The sequence below is a fragment of the Sinocyclocheilus grahami genome, unplaced genomic scaffold, assembly GCF_001515645.1.
Source record: "Sinocyclocheilus grahami isolate Dianchi unplaced genomic scaffold, SAMN03320097.WGS_v1.1 scaffold303.1, whole genome shotgun sequence".
Lineage (NCBI taxonomy): Eukaryota > Metazoa > Chordata > Actinopteri > Cypriniformes > Cyprinidae > Sinocyclocheilus > Sinocyclocheilus grahami.
Genome location: NW_015505482.1, coordinates 1,056,131 through 1,077,407, shown reverse-complemented (window position 1 = coordinate 1,077,407; position 21,277 = coordinate 1,056,131). Strand labels below are relative to the sequence as shown.

The 21,277-nt window shown below is 37.4% G+C and overlaps 1 protein-coding gene across 1 annotated transcript in view; it reads right to left on the bottom strand.

Moving 5' to 3' along the window:
• Nucleotides 1-237: 237 nt before the first annotated feature.
• Nucleotides 238-21,277, bottom strand: part of baz2a (bromodomain adjacent to zinc finger domain, 2A) — a 47,222-nt gene continuing 26,182 nt past the window's right edge. The window contains exons 9-28 of the mRNA XM_016293474.1: nt 18,917-19,025; nt 18,689-18,796; nt 18,361-18,583; nt 18,150-18,211; nt 18,011-18,076; nt 16,961-17,121; nt 15,405-15,687; nt 14,403-14,465; nt 13,708-13,852; nt 11,969-12,609; nt 11,250-11,460; nt 9,361-9,516; nt 9,112-9,272; nt 8,882-8,947; nt 6,834-7,120; nt 6,537-6,672; nt 4,073-4,219; nt 3,715-3,935; nt 3,285-3,428; nt 238-1,591 (exon numbers count right to left, since the gene is read on the bottom strand). Coding sequence (XP_016148960.1) covers nt 1,432-1,591; nt 3,285-3,428; nt 3,715-3,935; nt 4,073-4,219; nt 6,537-6,672; nt 6,834-7,120; nt 8,882-8,947; nt 9,112-9,272; nt 9,361-9,516; nt 11,250-11,460; nt 11,969-12,609; nt 13,708-13,852; nt 14,403-14,465; nt 15,405-15,687; nt 16,961-17,121; nt 18,011-18,076; nt 18,150-18,211; nt 18,361-18,583; nt 18,689-18,796; nt 18,917-19,025 — 3,550 coding nt within the window. The 3' untranslated portion in view covers nt 238-1,431. The remainder of the gene's footprint in view (nt 1,592-3,284; nt 3,429-3,714; nt 3,936-4,072; nt 4,220-6,536; nt 6,673-6,833; nt 7,121-8,881; nt 8,948-9,111; nt 9,273-9,360; nt 9,517-11,249; nt 11,461-11,968; nt 12,610-13,707; nt 13,853-14,402; nt 14,466-15,404; nt 15,688-16,960; nt 17,122-18,010; nt 18,077-18,149; nt 18,212-18,360; nt 18,584-18,688; nt 18,797-18,916; nt 19,026-21,277) is intronic.

Here is a 21,277-nt window from a genome sequence, read left to right as displayed (position 1 = left end):
TAGTCATACACCAAGCAAAAGCTTTGAAAACGGCTATCTAGCTAGCAGAGCTTAAAAACAAGAAAGTTAAAACCGGCCTTTCGTTGCATCAGTTCTGCTGTTGGCTTTATGTCAGATTTCCATATGAACAAACACTGATTTCTTTCTGGGTTTGGGGGGGCGTGACAGAAAAAATACCCTAGTAAAAGATGTCAATCCTCCAGTTTATAAGACCAATACTCTACAAGCAAAAGAAAGCATGGTTAGTCAAAAGACTAGTGTAAAAAAAAAAAAAAAAGAACAAAAGTCATTTTTAAGGGAGTTGGTCCAGGTTCAAACACACACACATCATTAAAACACATAAAACAGTCTAAACATCTGAGGATGTGGCGGTTTCAGAAACCCAACAAACTGCCATGTTCATGAAAACCAAGATCAAACCAGATCAATCATACTGAAGAGACAGCGAAGATATTGTTCCGATGAAAAATAAGTATTGCTAAACAAAACTATACTGCCGTAAGTACGTACATATCCTTTCCATATAAACCAATATCAATACAGTCTAAAGTTTTTTTTCCCCACAGACAATAGTCATACACCAAGCAAAAGCTTTGAAAACGGCTATCTAGCTAGCAGAGCTTAAAAACAAGAAAGTTAAAACCGGCCTTTCGTTGCATCAGTTCTGCTGTTGGCTTTATGTCAGATTTCCATATGAACAAACACTGATTTCTTTCTGGGTTTGGGGGGGCGTGACAGAAAAAATACCCTAGTAAAAGATGTCAATCCTCCAGTTTATAAGACCAATACTCTACAAGCAAAAGACGCGAGTTACACGTGATATAGTATGTTTACTGGCCATTTCATGAGTCACCTATACATCTCTCTACGACGTGGTCTGTACAGATTCACTACAGTCTATTGCTATTAAATAATCCCGACTACTTTTTTTTCTGTCTTTAAGTGTATATATAGCATATAATAAAAATATACTGAGGAAATTGCTTCTAGTCTCGAAAGCACGTTACATTTTCAATCAAGGGGACACGGGTGGTCCACGGCCTATACATTATGGAGCAGACGGCTTCGAGTAAAATGGTTGAAAGAGTGAGAACGTCCTGATAGAGGTGTGTCTGCGACACGTGACATCAAGTGTGACCCGATCAAGTCCTGAAGAAGTACTTCTACTCCGAAGGAGTGACTGACGAAGCTGAATAAAGAGGAGACGTTTATACGCCGTAATACCAGGTGATGAAGAAATGCTTTAAGCTTATCAAGGCGGGTGAGGGGGACAAACAGATACTTGTAAAACCAACAGAACAAATCTATACATATATCTACACGTGTATGCATACAGAGGGCTGGCTCTCCAGACAGAGTTTTTAGTAGTACTGAGCATCAAAGGGGCATGGCGTACGAGTGCTTCCTCCCATGCAGCAGAGGGCAGCGTCTCTATTTGTCCTTGTTGTCGTAAAACTCCGCCCAGCGGCTCTCGAAGAACCGCCGCATGGAGTGTCCGGCCTTGCCCACCTCCGACGTGTCCTCGTTGAAGAGCTCGCAGTTGTTGAAGATCAGCTGAGCGTCGGCAGCAAACTCCTCACAGCTGCAGTACCTGAGACACACGGGTGTAAACACAGACGCAGTCTTACACGCTAATCAGGTTATTCACTCCACCGCAAAGCCTGATCACCCAGACGCAATGTCAAATACAGATATAAAGATATATTTAGTTTATTTTGTTGTTAAACATTTTTCAGGTTATAACATAACAATCGGTAACAACTAAGAACTCACATAAGATGAGGCATCAATTTTTTAGTATTAAAAAAACGTAAGAGTTTATACAAGTAAAAATCTATTAATTATATCTTTACAAGAGTTCAAATGTTAATTACTAAAATAACAAAAAATATGTAATAAATTATTATTATTCTATCATTTTATTTTATTATTTAAATAATTATATATATATATATATATATATATATAGGGGTGTAGTGGTACACACATTCGCTACAGTGTGAATTATTATATTTCATAAGAAATTTGAGCAGAAATTATTTTATTTTATTACTGGATTTACAGGTTTTTGTACAATTTACATGTTTGCATACAATTTTTTTCTTGAGTGTTGATTATTATATCTAATAATAAATAGTAACTGAATTTAAAAGTTTAGTAAACTTGTGTAAACCTCTGTTCAATATAATTTATATCTATCCATCGATCTATCCATCCATGTGCATGTGTATGTGTGTGTGTGTATATATATATATATATATATATATAGAGCAAAGGGTCTGAATACTTAGGACCATGTGATATTTCAGTTTTTCTTTTTTAATAAATCTGCAAAAATGTCAACAATTCTGTGTTTTTCTGTCAATATGGGGTGCTGTGTGTACATTAATGAGGGAAAAAAAATTAACTTAAATGATTTTAGCAAATGGCCGCAATATAACAAAGAGTGAAAAATGTAAGGGGGTCTGAATACTTTCCGTACCCACTGTATATATATATAAATTATATTGAACAGAGGTTTACAGAATAAAAATTGTGGCTCTCTTTAAATACATTCAATTATAATTAAAATTATAAGGAAAGGAAGGAAACGATGTGTGGCCAAGTTTGGTGTCCAATACTAGGAATTTGTGCTCTGCATTTCACCCATCCAAGTGCACACACACAGCAGTGAGTAGTGAACACACACCCGGAGCAGTGGGCAGCCAATGCTGCGGCGCCCGGGGAGCAGTTGGGGGTTTGGTGCCTTGCTCAAGGGTCTCAGCTCAGTCGTGGTATTGAAGGTGGAGAGAGAGCGCTGTACATTCACTCCCCCCACCTACAATCCCTACCGGACCTGAGACTCAAACCCGTGACCTTTGGGTTACTCTCTAACCATTAGGCCATGACTGTATCCATAAGGATACAACCTATGCAAAATATCTGCTAATCTTTTACATACAAATATGAATATATGTATTTTTTTCATTGTTACGGTTACAGATTTGGCAAATCCAATTACTGGTAAATTGAACTTAAACGTCTAACTTATCATTTAAGAACTTATAAATGCTTGTGAAAATATGAATATTAGTTATCAAATAAATAATAATTATATGAACAAATTCTATTAAAAATAAATAACATTAAAAACATAAGTTACATTTTAAAATATGAGTAAAAAATGTATTAAATTAAATAAAAAATTTAGTCTAAACTATACTAAACAATTTCTGGGTACAGTTCATGACTCAGCACAGCTGTAAAATTGAGGTCAGCCTTTATCCAGGCACATCGTCTCTTACCCTCCCTGCAGAAGTCTTTCCCTCATAGTGAGGAAGTCCATGGGGGTTTTGATGATGCGTCGGTAGCCAGGCACCAGGCGGGGATTGACCGGCTCCAGGAAAGGCCAGGCATCTGAGTGAGCCTCCATTTCCATCAGAATGATCCTACAGCACATCAAACAGCTCGCCAATTACTCCATGACACACACTCATTATCCCACGTAGTGAATTCATTTAGACTCGGCTCAGAGATGCACCAAAACGCATTTTCAAATCATGACAACAGATGATTATATATCACTTCTGTTTATTTTTCATCCAGGCAACCCACTAACATATAAAGTGCCACTTAAAAAACAATTCTAAATGTAATAATAATAAAAGTTATTAGCTCTTAATAAAAGCATGTTGTATTTTGAAAGTACTGTTTTGCACAGGCCTGCAGACTCACTCGCAGTAGGTGAGGTCAGGCTGGTTTCGTGTGGCCATCCGTCTGCGTTTGGAGGGGGAGATGCTCGTCCCACTTGAGGAAGCTGCGGTGTCTTTTTGTCGTGTGGTCATGCCTCGTCTGTACCCATCATCCTCGTCTGAACTATCCTCTGCAAGACGCCTTTTCTGCACTTTTGATCTTTTCCGAGATGAGCGCTGCGATCTCGGAGATTCACCGCTTTCCTGCAAAATTCTGTTTCTTAGTTTTTCTTATAAACATAGGCAAATATAGACAAAGAAAAATATTCAATTCAAACATTAATATGAAAGAGATGGGGCAAAAACGGAAGCTAGATAGTTAAGCATCTTGGTCACATTACCTTGGCAACGCAGGTGGGACAGAACCAGTCGCCTTCTGGCACCTGCATGACCTTTGGCCTCAGGCAGAACATGTGACAGCCACGATCACAGCCGTCACACAAGAGCAGGTACTCATCATCATCACCTTTACGGCACACCTGACACGTCTGTGGACACACCAACACCCGTTTAGACGAAACTAGAACACGATGATTTTGATAATACAGCATTTTATTATTTCATTTGAGAAAAACTATTAGAACTTAAAAGGTCTTCATGGCAACCCGTCAAAATAAAAGTTCGGTTTCACTTGAAGAAATTGTAACAAATATATTATTGTACAGTAAATGTACGTCTTAATTCTATAATAATAAATACAATTATTATTAAAACTTGTTTTAAAAATAATTAAAATTTTTCATCAATGTTTTTATTTTAACAGTAAACCTCTGTTGTCCAGTACTTCATTTGCAAAAAAAAAAGGTTTGTTTCATTAGATAAAAAGATACATTAAATTGTTTTATGTCTTCATTTGATTACCAGACAAATTAAAATAAACAACAATTTCTGAAGAAGAAAAAAAAGCTAAAATAAAAATTCAAAGGGCACTATTATTGTAGAAAATGTCACTGTTTGAATTGTATGAATTCAATTAAATACACATGCTTTTGGATCATTAAAATTTAATTAAACCATTAAAATGGAATCCGGAAAAATTCCAAAATGGAAAACAGAATTAGGTAAAAATAAAACAAAATTTGAGAAAAAATAAAACATTTCAAAGAGCCCTAAAAATTTCATTTTTGTTCAACTTTTATAAATTATTATTAAATTGTAAAAGTTTCATGATTTTAATAATTAGACATGGTTTTTGATTACTAAAATGTAATTTAACCATTAAAACAGAGACCAGAAAAATCTAAATGGGGGGGAAAAAATGGAATCCAAAAAAATTACAACAGAAAAAAAAAAAACTGAATTTGGGAAAAAATTTAACAATTCATAGAGCCCTAAAAACACATTCAACATACTCTGAAATAAACATATTTATGGTTAGAGAACAACACTGCATATGAAATAGCCATTTCACTAACATCCACCATACTTAGTGAAAGACAGAAAACAGAAGATCTGGTTTCTCAAGACACCTATTTTAATGATATCTGTCAGGTATGTATATAAACAAAATTGTGTAATTAGGCCTGGACAATAATTCAATATCAATATATATCGCGATATAATTTTTTTCAATAACAGTGATATGCTTTTTAAACACATTTCCGATATTTCGATATACATTACCAGTGTTTCCCATACATTGATTTATTTGTGGCGGACACTGACCGCCACAAATAGATTTTCCAAAAGGCTTTAGGACAGTTTGACTTCGTTGAATAAACATGAGCGCTGCACGTTTCAAAATCAAAAAGCGGGTCGGGTGTTTTATATCAATGCATCTCTGAAGGGAACTGACTGTCTTCAGAAAAGTTTCCATGTCATTTTATCTGATAAATCAGCATTCATGAGCGCAGTGCTGCTTTGTTTACAGCCGTTACCGGAGAAACCGCTGGTTCTGCTGCTCTCAAAGCGCCTCCTGCTGGCAGAGAATCAGTTTGCATTTTCAATAAGCCCTTCTCCAGCAACATATGTTTTTGTTGTTGCTTTTTCTGTTTTCTGCAGCAACTCTGAGAACTTTTAATATTCTTTATCCTGGCTGAAGCACTTTTTGCATTTACAATAAGCCCTTCTCCAGCAACATATGTTTTTGTTGTTGCTTTTTCTGTTTTCTGCAGCAACTCTGAGAACTTTTAATATTCTTTATCCTGGCTGAAGCACTTTTGTTTCAATCTATAAAAATAATCAGCCTGTGTTATAGTTTAAAGTTAAACATATTAAAATTAATAAGGTGAATCTGAAGGTCCTTGGACACCGAGTCCGAAATTTTGCGTATGAGTTTTTCGTATTCGTCATCCTTTCCTATCACAATGCTTGCTACGGATGCGAAAGTGCAGAAAATCGAACCTGGTCCGTTTTTGTTTTTTTTTTTATGACGAACGAAAATTTCGGAGGCATTGTGTAAACGTGATTGACACAACGTGACGTCGTATTTATTTTTCAACGTGTGAAAATTTCGGTCGACGCAGTGTGCAATGGCCTTGAGAGTTTATTTGATAGTGATTTCACATTTTTTGTTTGTATGAAGGCTAAACATTAATTTAATTGTACCGTTTTTATTTCTAAAATGTTATAGTTTTATAGGAGGAGGTTTCGTAGGCTTAGCAAATTCATTTTTCAGAAGTTTGTAGGCACAGACATCTTTTGTGGGTGTTCTTGGCAGTTTTTTTTTTATATTGTGACCGACATTTTGACCGAAATTAAGAAATATATCGTGATTATAAATTTTGCCCATATCGTCCAGCCCTATGTGTAATATATAATAATGGTACAGACTCTGAAGCGGAGTGAACGTGTGTGTGCTCTTACCACTTTGATGACGGATCTTTCCCAGGCGATGGCTTTCTCCAGCTGCAGCAGACAGAGAGAGAGTTGAGACGCACTGCGGCAGCGGTCCAGGGCCTGCCGCCATGTCCTCAACCTGGGTGTGATCTCACTTTCCAAGCTACAAAGACAAACAAACACATGACTGATATGCTCTAGAGTGCATATAATGTACTGTAGAATTTGGAACAATTCTTTGTTGAAAAATATGATTATTTTGAAAAGTGATGCTTTGGAGATAATTTTTCACTTTATTACCCAAAGACCCTAACTCTGACCCACCTCACAGCATCTAGTGGGACCTCCTCCCCGCCGGGCGGAGGGGTGAGAGGCGCCAAGCGCACCACCTCGGACAGGGTCCACAGCGGCTCCTTCAGATAACGGCGCTCGATGTTGCGCTCCAGATTAGTCAAGCGGAGGACGGCCAGGTCCAGGGGGTTGCTGGGAGCTCGCAGGAGGTCGGACCATTCCTTCTTGGTCTTGACTATCCAGTCGTCCTTGGGGTCAATCTCGTGCTCGTAATACTGCAGGTCATCCCGCGTGGAGTCCGCCTCGGGAGGGGTATACATCTGAAACCAGGACAAAAGTCCAAAGTTAATATTACAACAATTTTGATGTCAGATGTAACCTAGGGTAAACCAAAAACATAATTACTTAAAAAGAAAAAATAATAATACTTCTATTCTCTGCTGCTATTCTCTCTCCCTCACACACACACACACACACACACACATTCAGAAGGGCTGCTGATAGACGGTGTTGACGGTTTTACTGGTGTGAAGCCACAACACCGGTTAAGTCACCACCGTTGTTTTGATTTTTTATGGTAATAAAAACAATTTAGTTCAGTTAGAGAACAGACACTACAATTAAAACTGAACGTGGCTGCTCAATGTAGCGTGCCGAACGAAAGTCGCGTCACGGATCAGTTTTCATTTATCACGTGAGGAGAAGCTGACAAGAAGATTGAGGTGAGACAGACAAGACGATGGCAGAAGAGTTTCCAAACGACGTGCAAAAGCGCCCGTTTTAAAAATATGTTGGATTTTGAAAAGCATGTTGACTTCTGCAATTTATCTAAGGTGATATTGGAAGTTTATTTATTTGGTTCCACAGTGTTTGCTGATTTTTATTTAAACGGTGTATTTTTTTTATTTTACATAAAGTATGCCATGTCTCCAAGCTTTCTTATTTGTTTTGCTAATAAACTTATGTTTCTTATTTATTTGGTTACACAGTGTTTACTGATGTTCAGTTTTGTATACCTAAACTTTGTGTAAGTTATTTGTTATTTTATATTAGGCATATAGCATGGTGTATTTTTAATTGTTTTTTTTTATAAAAGTTCTATGTTCTACGTTGTATTTTGTTGTTGCTTGAATTGAATTCAAGCAATTGACGCCAGATAAGCTATTTAAAAGTGAAGGAAAGTGAGGAGAAGAGGGAAAACTCAAACGAACTAAAAACAAAGAACTGCTTGACGCCGAATTGCCGAATAACGGTATTACCGGTGTTGTCACACATCGATTAAGCGGTGGGAAAATTTCCTCACCGTCACAACCCTAATATACAGAACAGAGAGAGAGCGAGAGAATTTATATACACACATACATACAGCGGGTAAAATAAGTTTTGAACACCTCACCATGTATTTCTAAAGATGCTGTTGACATGAAATTTTCACTAGACGTCGATAACAATCTTGATTTTAATAATTAAACAATAGTTTGAATAATTTTATATAATTCCTGTAATAATAATAGAATTAAATAATACACCTTTACCCTAATATTCCCTTTTTAAGAGTTTAAATAATCAGCAATAATGAAATTAAATAATGAAATATATTAACACAGGTTTAAATGTTAATTACTATAACTATATATTAGTTAGAATAAACAATTTGCATACATTTTCATTATCGCATTTGTTTAAGATATTCCTTTTCTCATAAGTAATAATTTATTGAATGCATTTAATTACATGTGTAATACTGAAACTCTGTTTATATGGTATGTGTTTTTGTTCTGTAAAATCTGTAAAAAGCATTACTGATGCTTATGAATATAGGCGTATCGAAATAATGAGTACAATATTAAATATATATATATATATAGAGAGAGAGAGAGAGAGAGAGAGAGAGTATAATTAAAAGAAAAATTCAGAAAAAAATAAATCACAAAGCCATGAAAAAACCTCAACACTTACAATTTGTGAGCAACTCATCAGGTTGTGTCACATTCATTATGAGTAACTCACGGAGCGGTTTCCTCTACTTATTAGGATTAATAGTCTCAAAACAGAGCACTTGAGTGTGTGGTTTTCACTACCTGAAATTGAGAGCTTGATGATTCCTGACTAGCCTCACTTTCACTCTCCGCATTGGGAAAGGCCACCTGGAGAGAAAGATTGTGTGATGAAGTGAGCGTGCTTGTGTGCAGTACATACAGCACAAACAGTGTCACCCTGTGGTCACAAATGGAGCAAGACCTTACAGTACTGTGATTACTTCAATAAAAGAAAAAGTGGCTTCTGAATCTGCTTAACAGGCTTTCTTTACCTTGAGCTGAAGGTCTGCACCGACCACCCTCTGCTCCAGATCTTCCACGCACTGGAGCACATTGATGTCTAACTGCAGGACTCTCTCCTGCTCACTCCACGCCTGTTTAGACGCCTCCAGCAGGGCATGGCCGTCCTCCACCGTCATCTGGAAGATGGGATCTGGGAGGAAACGATGGAAAACAACGAAATAAACATGCTGCTGTCCACCAACTCCTGCAGTCCCTCTGTATGTGCTGCTGCTCCTCACCGCTGACGGGCCGCGTGCAGACCTCAGACATATACTCCATGTGTTTGGCGAGGTGCTTGTGGAGCACTTTCTCACGAATGCCTCGAGGGTGGAGGGCGCTCAGAATGCCTGTCAGCTCCTCCGGTTCTTTGATCCACCACCAGCCCTTCACCATTTCTGTAGGACAGAAAGACATGACGCCAATGAACGCTGCTCTGCTGGAAACCAAGAGCTTTAGGATGTCATTCAAGATACACAAATAACAGTTTTCTTGGTGCGTAAACAGTATTTATATATGCAAATGAAGTAATGAATATTACATAATACATATTTTCTCCGCATTGTACCAGTAGAGCATCCCAAATAAAACACTAAACTTAGCATGAAGATAAAACTCTTCATATGGGATTTGATTCTGCTCAAATCTGTAAGGCATTGCTGAAGCTTACGAATATAGGAATTATAAAGCCATTATGTTTTTTCCTAAACAGACAACACATTTTATGAAAGTTTATTCTTATGAACTCAAGGTTATGAAATATTTCAAGAGATAAATCAGTTCAGTAATTTGAATTGAAATGAACATATCAAACTGATAAGTGAATTAGAATATAATTATTCTATGATTTATTAATATTATTTTATTTAGTTTTTTTCAGAATTACAGACAATTTTAGAGAAAATTACTTTTAAAATTTTACAGAATTTTTAAAGATTAGGGCAAGCTTTTTTTTAAAAATAATATATCATTTAGATAGTATAAAAACAATGCTGATTAATAATATTAAATTTTTTATAACAGTTTTTATATATATATTTTTTTATTTTCAGCTGCATCTTCCACCAAATAATTACAAAGAAATAAAAGCGAACTATCTGTGCCATACTGAATTGCATTGCATAATTTTTTTCATTGCATCTTGTTTTCTTTGAATCGCATTGTGTTGAATCGAAATCAGATCACACTGCATCGTAATAGGGGTGCATCGCACCAGTAGCTGCTTCATATGTATGTTTAATGTATCGTATTGTTGGCTATGCATCAAGATCCGTATCGCAACGGCCTCAGTTATGAGATGCATATCCCTAATATATATATATATATGCATATTCTTTTCCAAATAGTTTTAGTTTTAACTTACAATAATATCTTTTATCATTTAATTTTTTTAAATAAATATTTTAATATCTAACTATGTTAAGTGTTTTATTTTTTTTATTAATTAGATTAATTTAAAATAAATTATTAGCTTCTAGGGCTGCCACTAACGACTTTTTATTTCGATTAATCTATCAACTAATTTATCGATTAATCAATTAATCTAAACTATTAATTCCCCGCAAAAAAAAAAATCAACAATTTTACTTACGAATATTTTAGTAAACTATTTTAATATAGGATATATAAATCCTAAATGCACCACTTCCGGTATTTTGCCGGTTAGTCGACACAAGCAAAATGAAGTCGAGGATCAACAATTTTACTTACGAATATTTTAGTAAACTATTTTAATATAGGATATATAAATCCTAAATGCACCACTTCTGGTATTTTGCCGGTTAGTCGACACAAGCAAAATGAAGTCGAGGATTTAAAAAAATCGAATAGTCGAATAAAATCAACGAATCGCGAGAGCCCTATTAGCTTCCCTCACAAACTTCCAACAGTTCACAAACCACAGTTTGGGAAACTCTGGGTTCGATAAAGTTGCCTTGGCTTGGTGACATATTTAAACTAAACATAATAAACATCCATCCAATTCCTAGGCTCAGTATTTCAGAGAAAACTAAATGGTCAAGATGACAAGGCTTCGAAAAACTTAAGTAATCTAAGAACGCAAGATGGCCAAAAACATATTCCACCCTAATTGTCAAGTCCAGCATAAGTCCTGCAACATCACAGCACTCACCTAACGGAATAGGCTTCACCACCAGCTGAGTGAAGTACTTCAGTTCAACCTCTTGGAAGAGATTGGAGGGAGGTCTGCCACGCCTCTTCGCCGCACTGGCGCGAGCGTGAGCTCGGGACGCCCCGCTGCTTCTCCTGCGCCTCCTACCGGCCCTGGGAGCCGGAGTGGAGCACACCTTAGGAAGAGGAAGAGGAGCCGCTTCCGTCTGCATCTGCGGTTAAGAACAAAGAGGGAAGCGATCAGAAGGATAAAAATTCGGCATTCAGAATATTCAAAAACTTTCTGATGTGTGACCCTGGAGCACAAAACCAGTCATAAGTAGCACGGGTATATCTGTAGCAATAGCCAACAGCACATTGTATGGGTCAAAATTGTCAAATTTTCTTTTATGCCAAAAATCATTAGGATATGACGTAAAGATCATGTTCCATGAAGATATTTTGTAAATTTCCTACCATAAATCTATCAAAACTTAATTTTTAATTAGTAATATGCATTGCTAAGAACTTCATTTGAACAACTTTAAAAGTGATTTTCCCAATATTTAGATTTTTTTTGCAGAATTTCAAATAGTTGCATCTCAGCCAAATATTGTCCAAACCATACATCAATGGAAAGCTTATATATTCAGCATAAATCAGTATTAATTTCCAATTTTAAAACATTGACCCTTATGACTGGTTTTGTGGTCCAAGGTCACATCTTCTTAAAGGGTGAACCTGTGCTGTCGGAGGCTGTGGTGGAGGAGGAGCGAGCGGGTCACTATCGAGGGGTGCTGGAGTGTCTTCAGTGGGGGATGAAGCAGGCGCAGGTGTGTTCTCGCACGGCTGGGAGATCGAGGTCTCGTCACACGGCACCTTGGGCAGCAGATTGAACCACTGGCCTCTTTTCTCTGCCTGCTCCCTCATGCTGTCCTCCGGCTGGCTGTTATCCTCGCCCTGACCGGCTCCAGACGCTGCGATCGGCGCGCTGCTCTCGGTCTCTGCGTCCTGCGGCTGCTCGAGAGGCGTCTGGAAAGCGGGCTGAGCGGGATCCTGCACAGGAGAGCTGAGAGTCGAATCCTCAGCTGCTGATCTGCTGCTACGGCGGCGCCGCCGGTTCTTGGCGGTTCGCAGGTGGAGCTCCACTTCGGGTTTGATCTTGCGCGGGCGTCCCCGTCCTCGAGGGCTGCTCATCAGAGAGGCCTCGCCAGGTAGAGGATCCGCCTCTGTGGGGGAAAGCTGGGACGCTCGAGGAGAAGTGGGGAGAGATGCGGCGAAAGCCGGAGAGAGGGGAGGCTCAGCTTTAACCTCAGTCTTCACTGGAGTTATGACCTTCACATAAGTCACAGGTTCATCGCTGACTGTCACTTCATCTGAGGCTGAACACAAGCAACTGGTCATTAATATCGGTAACAAGTAGGGTAGCACAATAATATTCACACATGATGAAAATCTGAAAGTCATTAAGTATTGTAATTTACAAATATTTTATTTTTACAGTCGTAACACTTTTTTTTATTTTACAGTGACATATTACAAGTCATATTTATTTTGTTTTATTTTTTACATTTTTATTTAGTACTATGACAACTACTGCTACTAATCATTATTATTATTATGATTAATATTATTATTTCACAAAATTTGCGCAGCCCAACAATTTTTTTTATTGCATTTTAATTTAAACATTAAGATTGGTAACAAGTAGGGCTGCACAATTAAGTCTTAAAATTAAGAAATTAAGAATGAACAATATATATATATTAATACTGTTGCATAAAAATTACTATTTTTCTTAATTTCTTACATATTTTATTTTACAGGGAAATATTACAATAGCAATGTTTCTTAATTTATGTAGTTAATTTGGTAATACTACTATTAATGACAATAATAATAATAATTATTATTATTATTACTATAACAAAAAAATAACAAAATAAAAGTTGTTGTTAATAATTTTATAGCCATATTAATATATTTAAAAAAATCACAAAAAAAAAATATGCAGCCATACAAACAAGTACAGAAAAACTGGATTTTTTTTTATAGCAATTTAAATTGGCAGAAAAAAAAACAATTTGATTTTTTTTAATAATTGAATTTTTTTTTCTTTCCCAAATCATGCAGCAACAAGAATACCAAGGAAAAAAATGAAACGTAGGAATCATTAGGCACAAATCTGGTTATGATTCAGCCAATCAAAATCAGATTCACCATGCTCGCAAATGTTTGAATGGCACTTATCTTTAATGCTTTGTCCTGCATGTGATTTTATAATAACCAGGGCCAAATATAAAAATAAATAAAAAATTGAGATTCATTGTGAGAACAGAATCGTGATTCATCTGTGACTCCACAGCCTGATTGTCTATGGGACATTACGTCATGTACAGACTCTGAGGAGGATCATAAAGGCCTAAATCTCAAAGTGTGCGAGCTACCAGACTAACTGCATGCTGGGAGTTTCCACTCACCCAGGATATCCTCTGCTCCCTCCACGAGGACACATCCCATATAAGGCAGCAGCAAGTACCTGCGGCGGTAGCGATCCTGCCCCAGAGACACTGCCCGCATGGAATGAGATGACTGCTGCAGCTTCTTGCGGAAAAACACTTGCCGCTGTGAGACAGAAGCAAACATTGTTACTCAGCCAACAGCCTTCACATTTAACAAAGGTTTGAAATGAATGAAGTTTGTTTCACATGATTCTAAAAACATTTTGAAGCTGCTTTATGCTATTGTATAAAGTGTTCTGTAACTTATGCCTTAACCGAATTAGGTGTGTGTAAACTTTTGACTAGTGATGCAATGAAATCAAATTCATAACCAAAATCTAAACTTCAGGACTCACTGGAACTAAACCCACAAATCCTCACCTTAAATCAGCTTTTTTTGGAGTAACTATCAATTCTATTCTAATCAGTTCTAATATTATTAATATATTTAAGTGAATACACCAACTTGGTGTAACTTCACAATAACATATATGCTCTAAATGATTTCCAAACAAGTATAGACGAACTGTATAGAATAAACAGTGTTATTATACATGTGTCAGTGTTAATCAAATTTAATTTAAAAAGATTCTGAATCTCAAAAATGTCCTTTTCATCAGCTGAGATTTTGGTGGATCCATACCTACATCAGTTATTAAATATAGATATGTTACCTTGGTCAGTTTATCAATCTGACGCTCCAGCTCAGCAACACTGCAGGTATTGGGACTCTCAATCTATGAGAAAACAATACAAACATAAAATATTTACTAGTGCTGCCAAACGATTCAAAGCAAGTTTTTGTTTACATAATATATGTTTGTGTACAGTGTATATGTATTATGTATATATAAATACACACACATGCATGTATATATTTAAGAAAAATATTTTACGTTTATATATTAAATATATTTATATGTGATATAATTTATATGAATATAAATATATACATGCAAATAAATGTAAATATTTTAAAATATATGCTGTATGTGTGTCTCTTTATATATATATATACATAATAAATATACACACATATGTAAACAAAAACTTATTTTGGATGCGATTAATCGTTTGGCAGCACTAATATTAACACACAGGTAACAAAACAGTTAAACCAGGAAACCCCTTTGAACAACCTTTTTTAAATTCTTGAAGTAACCAGACATTTATTATTTAGCAACACATTTTCATGTTCACATGTCTCTGGTGTTGGCTAATGGTACCATGACATTCAGTCTTATTCTGAATTTTTTTTATATTTATTTGAATTTTTTCATTATGATTTAATTAATTATAAGCTTTTCATTACTTCACGAACCCCCTGCAGTTCCCTCATGAATTCCAGCTCCGAAACTGAAGTGACTCATTTTTGATAGTCTCACATAATCACATTTGAGGTCAAAGGAAGTCGAGATGCAGCCCGTTTCCCTGAACTGACAGCTCTCACTCAGGAAATCTTTAGTAGATGGCTGTTCTTGATTAATTACATCATTTCACATCTTCAGAGTAGCTGCTGTCAGTACACAGTGTCTTCTTCTATGAAGCAATTTTGACTATGGCACATAGCTTGACTATGTGGCTGTGAATATAGCTTTAACCCACTGACATGTACTGCTCTGAATAATAAAATACTGCTCCATAAGCGCATCTCTGGTTTGGCAGAGGTCCTGTACCTCCGTGTGTTTGGGTTCCTCTTTGGCTTTGCGGCGGCTGCCTCTCTCCAGCACGCAGCTCTCCTCGATGCTCTCCTCCTCGGCCACTCCCACACGAGCACTGCGCCGGCGCTCCTCGAAGCACAGCTCCTCCTCCGGACGGCCCGTCTTACGCATCAGCGCAGCCTTCAGTCTGCTCAGACAAACACATTTATGAGAATGATGAAGCCAGTCCCAGAAGAGCTGCTTCACACCTGGTCCAAACCCTGCTCGCACATGCAGGATTATTTTAGTGTCCACAGTACTTTTGAGTCATCGATGTGAGTAACTAGATTCAGAAAGAAATAATCCAAGCCATTATCTTTGAGTGAAATCTAGTGATCATCCAATATATTGTCAAGGCCAATAGTTTGCTTTTTTTTTTTTTTTTATTACCAGCATCAGCCAATCATTTTTTCCGTTCAGCCAATCAAACACATTTATGAGAATGATGAAGCCAGTCCCAGAAGAGCTGCTTCACACCTGGTCCAAACCCTGCTCGCACATGCAGGATTATTTTAGTGTCCACAGTACTTTTGAGTCATCGATGTGAGTAACTAGATTCAGAAAGAAATAATCCAAGCCATTATCTTTGAGTGAAATCTAGTGATCATCCAATATATTGTCAAGGCCAATAGTTAGCTTTTTTTAATTTTTTATTACCAGCATCAGCCAATCATTTTTTCCGTTCAGCCAATACGTCGAAACGACTATTATCTTGACAGTATCTAATAAATGTCAACAACTACACACTTCAGAGAATCTCACATCTAAGGCTAAGTCCACACGAAGCCAGAGCTTTCCCTATCCGATCTTTTTTTTCCCCTCGTCTCAAGAAATATCGGTGTCCACACAAAACCACGAAACCGACTCAAAACGCTGTAGTATACATGCCAGACCAGCATGTGGCGCTGTAATTCTGTAACAGAGATACACTAAAACTGGAGAAGACTTCAGATTTATCCACTCTGGGACCCGGTTTCAAAAAATATCGGTTTCACGCTCCCAAAACACCGGATCCGTCTGGACGAAACGCCTATACGATACAAAATGTATGCATATACAGCTGAACGCGTCTTCGTGTGGACGGGGCCTAAATTTGACAAATTTTTAATCTTTTATATCAAGTTTGCCGCTATGTTGTATTCATGTCATATTCACTATGTGCAATAAGTCAAATAAGTGCAATAAGTGTTACCTTGTCTTTATTTGAATAAAATATGACTCCCATTGCACAAAGACTGGACAATTTCCTGAATGCATGTCGGTTACGGTGTTCACTTTTTATTCATATTTTTAACAATTTCTTTATTTGTGAGAAATTCTATATCGGAATTACACAATCAAGAAGTTGCCATCTAAATAAATCTCTATTTTAAAGATTTATATTTTTTATCAAGTTACATTTTTTTATTTAAATATAAATATGTAAAATAAACTAATTTAATTTCAGCAATTGCTGTGCATGTATACCTTTAAATGAAATAGTGAGATGTATGTGTGTGTGTGTGTGTGTGTGTGTGTGTATATATATATACTTCTCCAGGTCCAATGCCTCTGCTGCAGGTGGTGCTGCGACCTTCTTCCTGCGGCCGGGCTTCTTGGGTCCCTCTGCGGCTGAGAGAGGGCTTTCAGATGCCTGGCTCTGAGTCTGAGACTGGTCTTCATCATCCTGTTCCTGCTCTTTGGCCTTCTCCAGCTGCACAAACACATCAGAAAACACAGTCAGAGCTCAGAACACTGGGATTTACAGCTATTCAATTAAAATTGTGTGTATATCAGGGGTTCTTACACCTTCAGACCATTTTGATGACTTTTCCACTTAGCCCAACTATTTACTTCAAAGATCCGATAGTCGATATTTAAAGGCCTTTACTTCTGATATACTATTATTCATTTACAGAAACCAGGAGTGGCAAAAGATTAAAAATAATGACATAAAATAACTATAATTAAAATGAAATTTCATAATTCCAATAACTGAATGTTGTTTGTGGTTTACACTTTTTATAACATTAATTTTACATGACTTTTTTTAGCTTGTGACTACAGGTTTTAAAATTATTTTTTACTTATAATTGATCATTTCTAGCCAGTAATATATATATATATATACAGCTTTATAAAAAATTGAAATGTATTACATTTCATGACTTTTCCAGGTCTATATGTAAAATATACAGTTAAAATTCCAGATTGTCCAAGATCATTAGAACCCTGGTTGTTAAATAAAAAAGACAGTTGTTAAGAGAACAAATTAAAATGAGAAATAGGATTGCAACTTGCATCTTGATTTTTTAGCTGTTTTAGGTTTTTTTTAACAATTGTTTTTCATATTTAAAAAAAATGCACAAAAAAAAAAAACATTAAAAAGCATTAAAGAAAACATTACAAACATGATTAAAATTTGTAACCAATTACAAACCGTGCTTAGGAAACATTTAACAGGTGCTACATAGATATATTATCATTATTACATTTTTTTCTAATTTCAAGATTGTATTTAAATGCATAATCTTTCAGATTTTTCATCATCATGAACCCTGTTATTAAGTTCTGAACATATTTGAAGACATGGAGTTTCTTACTTTGGCTTTCCGTTTCTCCTGCCGGATCTTTTTATTCTTTGCATCCTCCTTTCTTTTCATTCTTGCCTGCATGACAAAAATCAGATGATCAGCTGGTCCCCAAAACACACTTTTTGTAATAAATAACAAGTCAGCTCACCTTTCTCTTCATTTTCTTCTTGATCTTAACCAGTTTTTCTTTTTCTTCCTCTGTGAGATCCTCTGTAAAACAATGAACATGAACTGAGCTAAGATGCTCATTATATTTCACATAAAAAGCTAGAACTACAAAATGACGAAAAATAAAAAGGTGGTACTTCTGCAACAAGCACATTTTTACTAAACCACCTGATCTGCATATTCAGACTCACCCTTTGCCTCCAGTCTCTTCAGCAGCCTGGCGTCCACTTTGCTGAGCAGATCCTCCATCTTGGGCTTGGGAGGTCGGCCTGGCCGTCTACCTGGGGCTCCTCTGGCTCGGCGGCCACGGGAACGAGGCTCTTTGTCTGGATTTGGTGGACGACCACGTCTGCCTGTTATAGCCATGATCATGGAGGGCACTTCCTCATTGGCGAGGAGGAACCATTTCATACCCTGTAACAAATTAAAAAGCAATGACATGTCTTGCAACAGTGTAACTGTCCTGAATCCACAGACCACATGTTTGCCTGTAGCACCTGTAGACATCTTCATACACACCTCAGGGGTTTCCCGCTCCTCATAGAAATCACCCACTGGCATGCGTGGACTGAAGCTGAAGTGCTCTCTCGAAACGCCCTGGAGAGCATCCTGATGCCTCTTCAGAAACTGGAGAATGCAGAGAGACAAAAGCAACTGGATGAAGACAAGCCTTGTTATCACTCACGCAGATTAGGTTACAGTAGTATTGTGGGTGATCATCTGGTGTGCTAGTATAACCGATCTCACCTTGATGACCTCAGGGAACTGCTTCATCCTCCGGCCGCAGGGGCTATAGTACCACGTCTCTCCTTTCAGGCGGTCCTCGAGCCTCCGGACTCGAATCTCTCGCCTCCAGCTAGCAAATGGGAAACACAGCACGTGAAACAGGATACCATACCAGTGAATTTCCATGACAACAACGCCTCCTTTTTACCCACGCGCTCACCTTTGAACCAGCGCATGCGCTAACCTCATTTTTAAGCCGGAAGAACCTTCTTGCATGTGAACAGAGTAGGGAGGAAATAACATGCTAACAATCTCCCTATACTTTAAACAAAAAACTCAAAGAAAACATAAATTTAAAAAAACATACAAAACAAAGATTAGTTACCAAAAAAATTCCGATTGAAAGTATAGAGTCTTTTCAAATGAACCTCTTTCCTCTCTCTTTTTTTTTTATTAATAAGTGTCCCCAGTCCTTAACCAAGCGCTTTCAATAACATCAGGGCCGATGCTCCTTTTTTTGTAAGACAGTCAGCGAGTTGAGTTTTTGTGTCCGACCAGAGTACCTTCTTGATTCTTTTACTCTGTATGAGCTCCTTTATGCTGCTTATTTCCAGTCGAAGACGTTTCTCAGTCTGTCACACAGATCAACGGAGGAGTATTCAGCTCAGCATTTCCAGTAGTAAGTTCAGAAAAGAGAGTAGTCAGAAAAATGGCATTATCTAATATATCTGACAGGGCAAGAGTTTCCCCTGCAAGAGTACTCCTCACCACTCGTCTAATTTTCTTAGATTGCCAACAGAGAGAAGAAAACTTCCCTCTTTCTCCCATGAGACCAATCAATGTCCCCCCCCTGTGTGCCCCCATCAGGGAGATTTCCAAGGGAAGCATCACTAAAAACAACAAAGTTTAGAGCATCAGTTTCCCAAATGTTGAAACCTGAGAGTCACCTTTTCAGATTTAAACTTTCTAATGACCTTATCTGTCTCGTGAATAGACTGAACTGTAGCATACTTTATATTTGATGCTAAACTGCATACATCAAACATAATGTCTGGTCTGGTTTGTTTTGCAACCCACAGTATTTGTCCTATTTTTGACCTAAGCTGCTCTTTTTTGATCTCATTAAGAGAGGCATCCCTCTGCACAGCACGTGTTACTTGCAGTCAAATAGGCTGTAGGTTTTCAATGTAACTACGCTGATGTACATGAACTACACCATTAATAGTAGCAAAGTCCATTCCCACATAGCAGAAATGTTCATGTTCCTCACGTCCAACATGTAATACAGACTTTAGTGTAGGTATCACATCTGTTGAGAAGTTTTGTGAGCCTGCCCAAAGAAAATCATCAACATGACATGCGAGTACTCAAGTAACCTTACACTGTTCATCCAACCAATAGAATACTGCTGGATCTACTTTAGACACTTTACCACCTGTACTCAGCATGATTTCTTTCACTTTGTTGTATCAATACAATGATGCATCTGCAAGGCCGTAAACACACTTGTTTAGTTTCCATAGAACATTTTCTTTTCCTGCTTCAGGAGGGGGCCGGACATAGATTTCTCTGGACAACTGCATGCCCTGCAAGAAAGCAGATTTGATGTCCATAGAATGGACTTGCCACTTATATTGACAGATTACAGCTAATAACAGCCTAAGAAAGTCTCCACAGGTTGGAGAATCTTTCTGCAGCTCGTGAATATTAAGCTCTTCAAAACCTCTGGGTACGAGTCGCGCTTTGGGCACAATACCATTCGGAGTTTCCTTGAGACTACAGACCCATCTGGTAGAGACACACGTTTGACTTGCATCATCAACTTCCTCAAAAACATTGCTTTTGTACCAATTCACCATTTCATCCTGTTTAGCTGCATCAAATGAAATATCTTTTGTTATGAGTACATCAGCCTCTCTATCAGTTGATTCAATGTGAAGATTATCAACACATGACATATCCACCGACTCTTCTTGCCCATCACTGCACTCGTTTTCAATATGTTGCAGATTGAACCAGTTTTTATATTTTCCAGAGGCAAACCCTGGCTCTCTGTAGACCACCACCGTCCTGTTTCATAAATGTTACAGTCTGTCCTGTTTTTAACTTTACACCAGCAGAAGAGACAGGATTACCACACACATCGTGATCGGTTTCAGGTTGTGTCATTCTAGGTTAAACCACTTCTCCTGTATTAACATCCCTGTCGCTGATGTTTTCTTGTTCGCTGTCTGTTTTCTCTCCACTACCGGCTGCATTGTTTAAGCTGCCTTTTTCACTAGGTACCTGGCTGTTGTCTTGTTCGTTTTGCTTATCTTGAGATTCCTGATCCTGTGTGTTTGTTTTACAGAGCCTGGATTGATGTACTCTAACAAGAGTCCC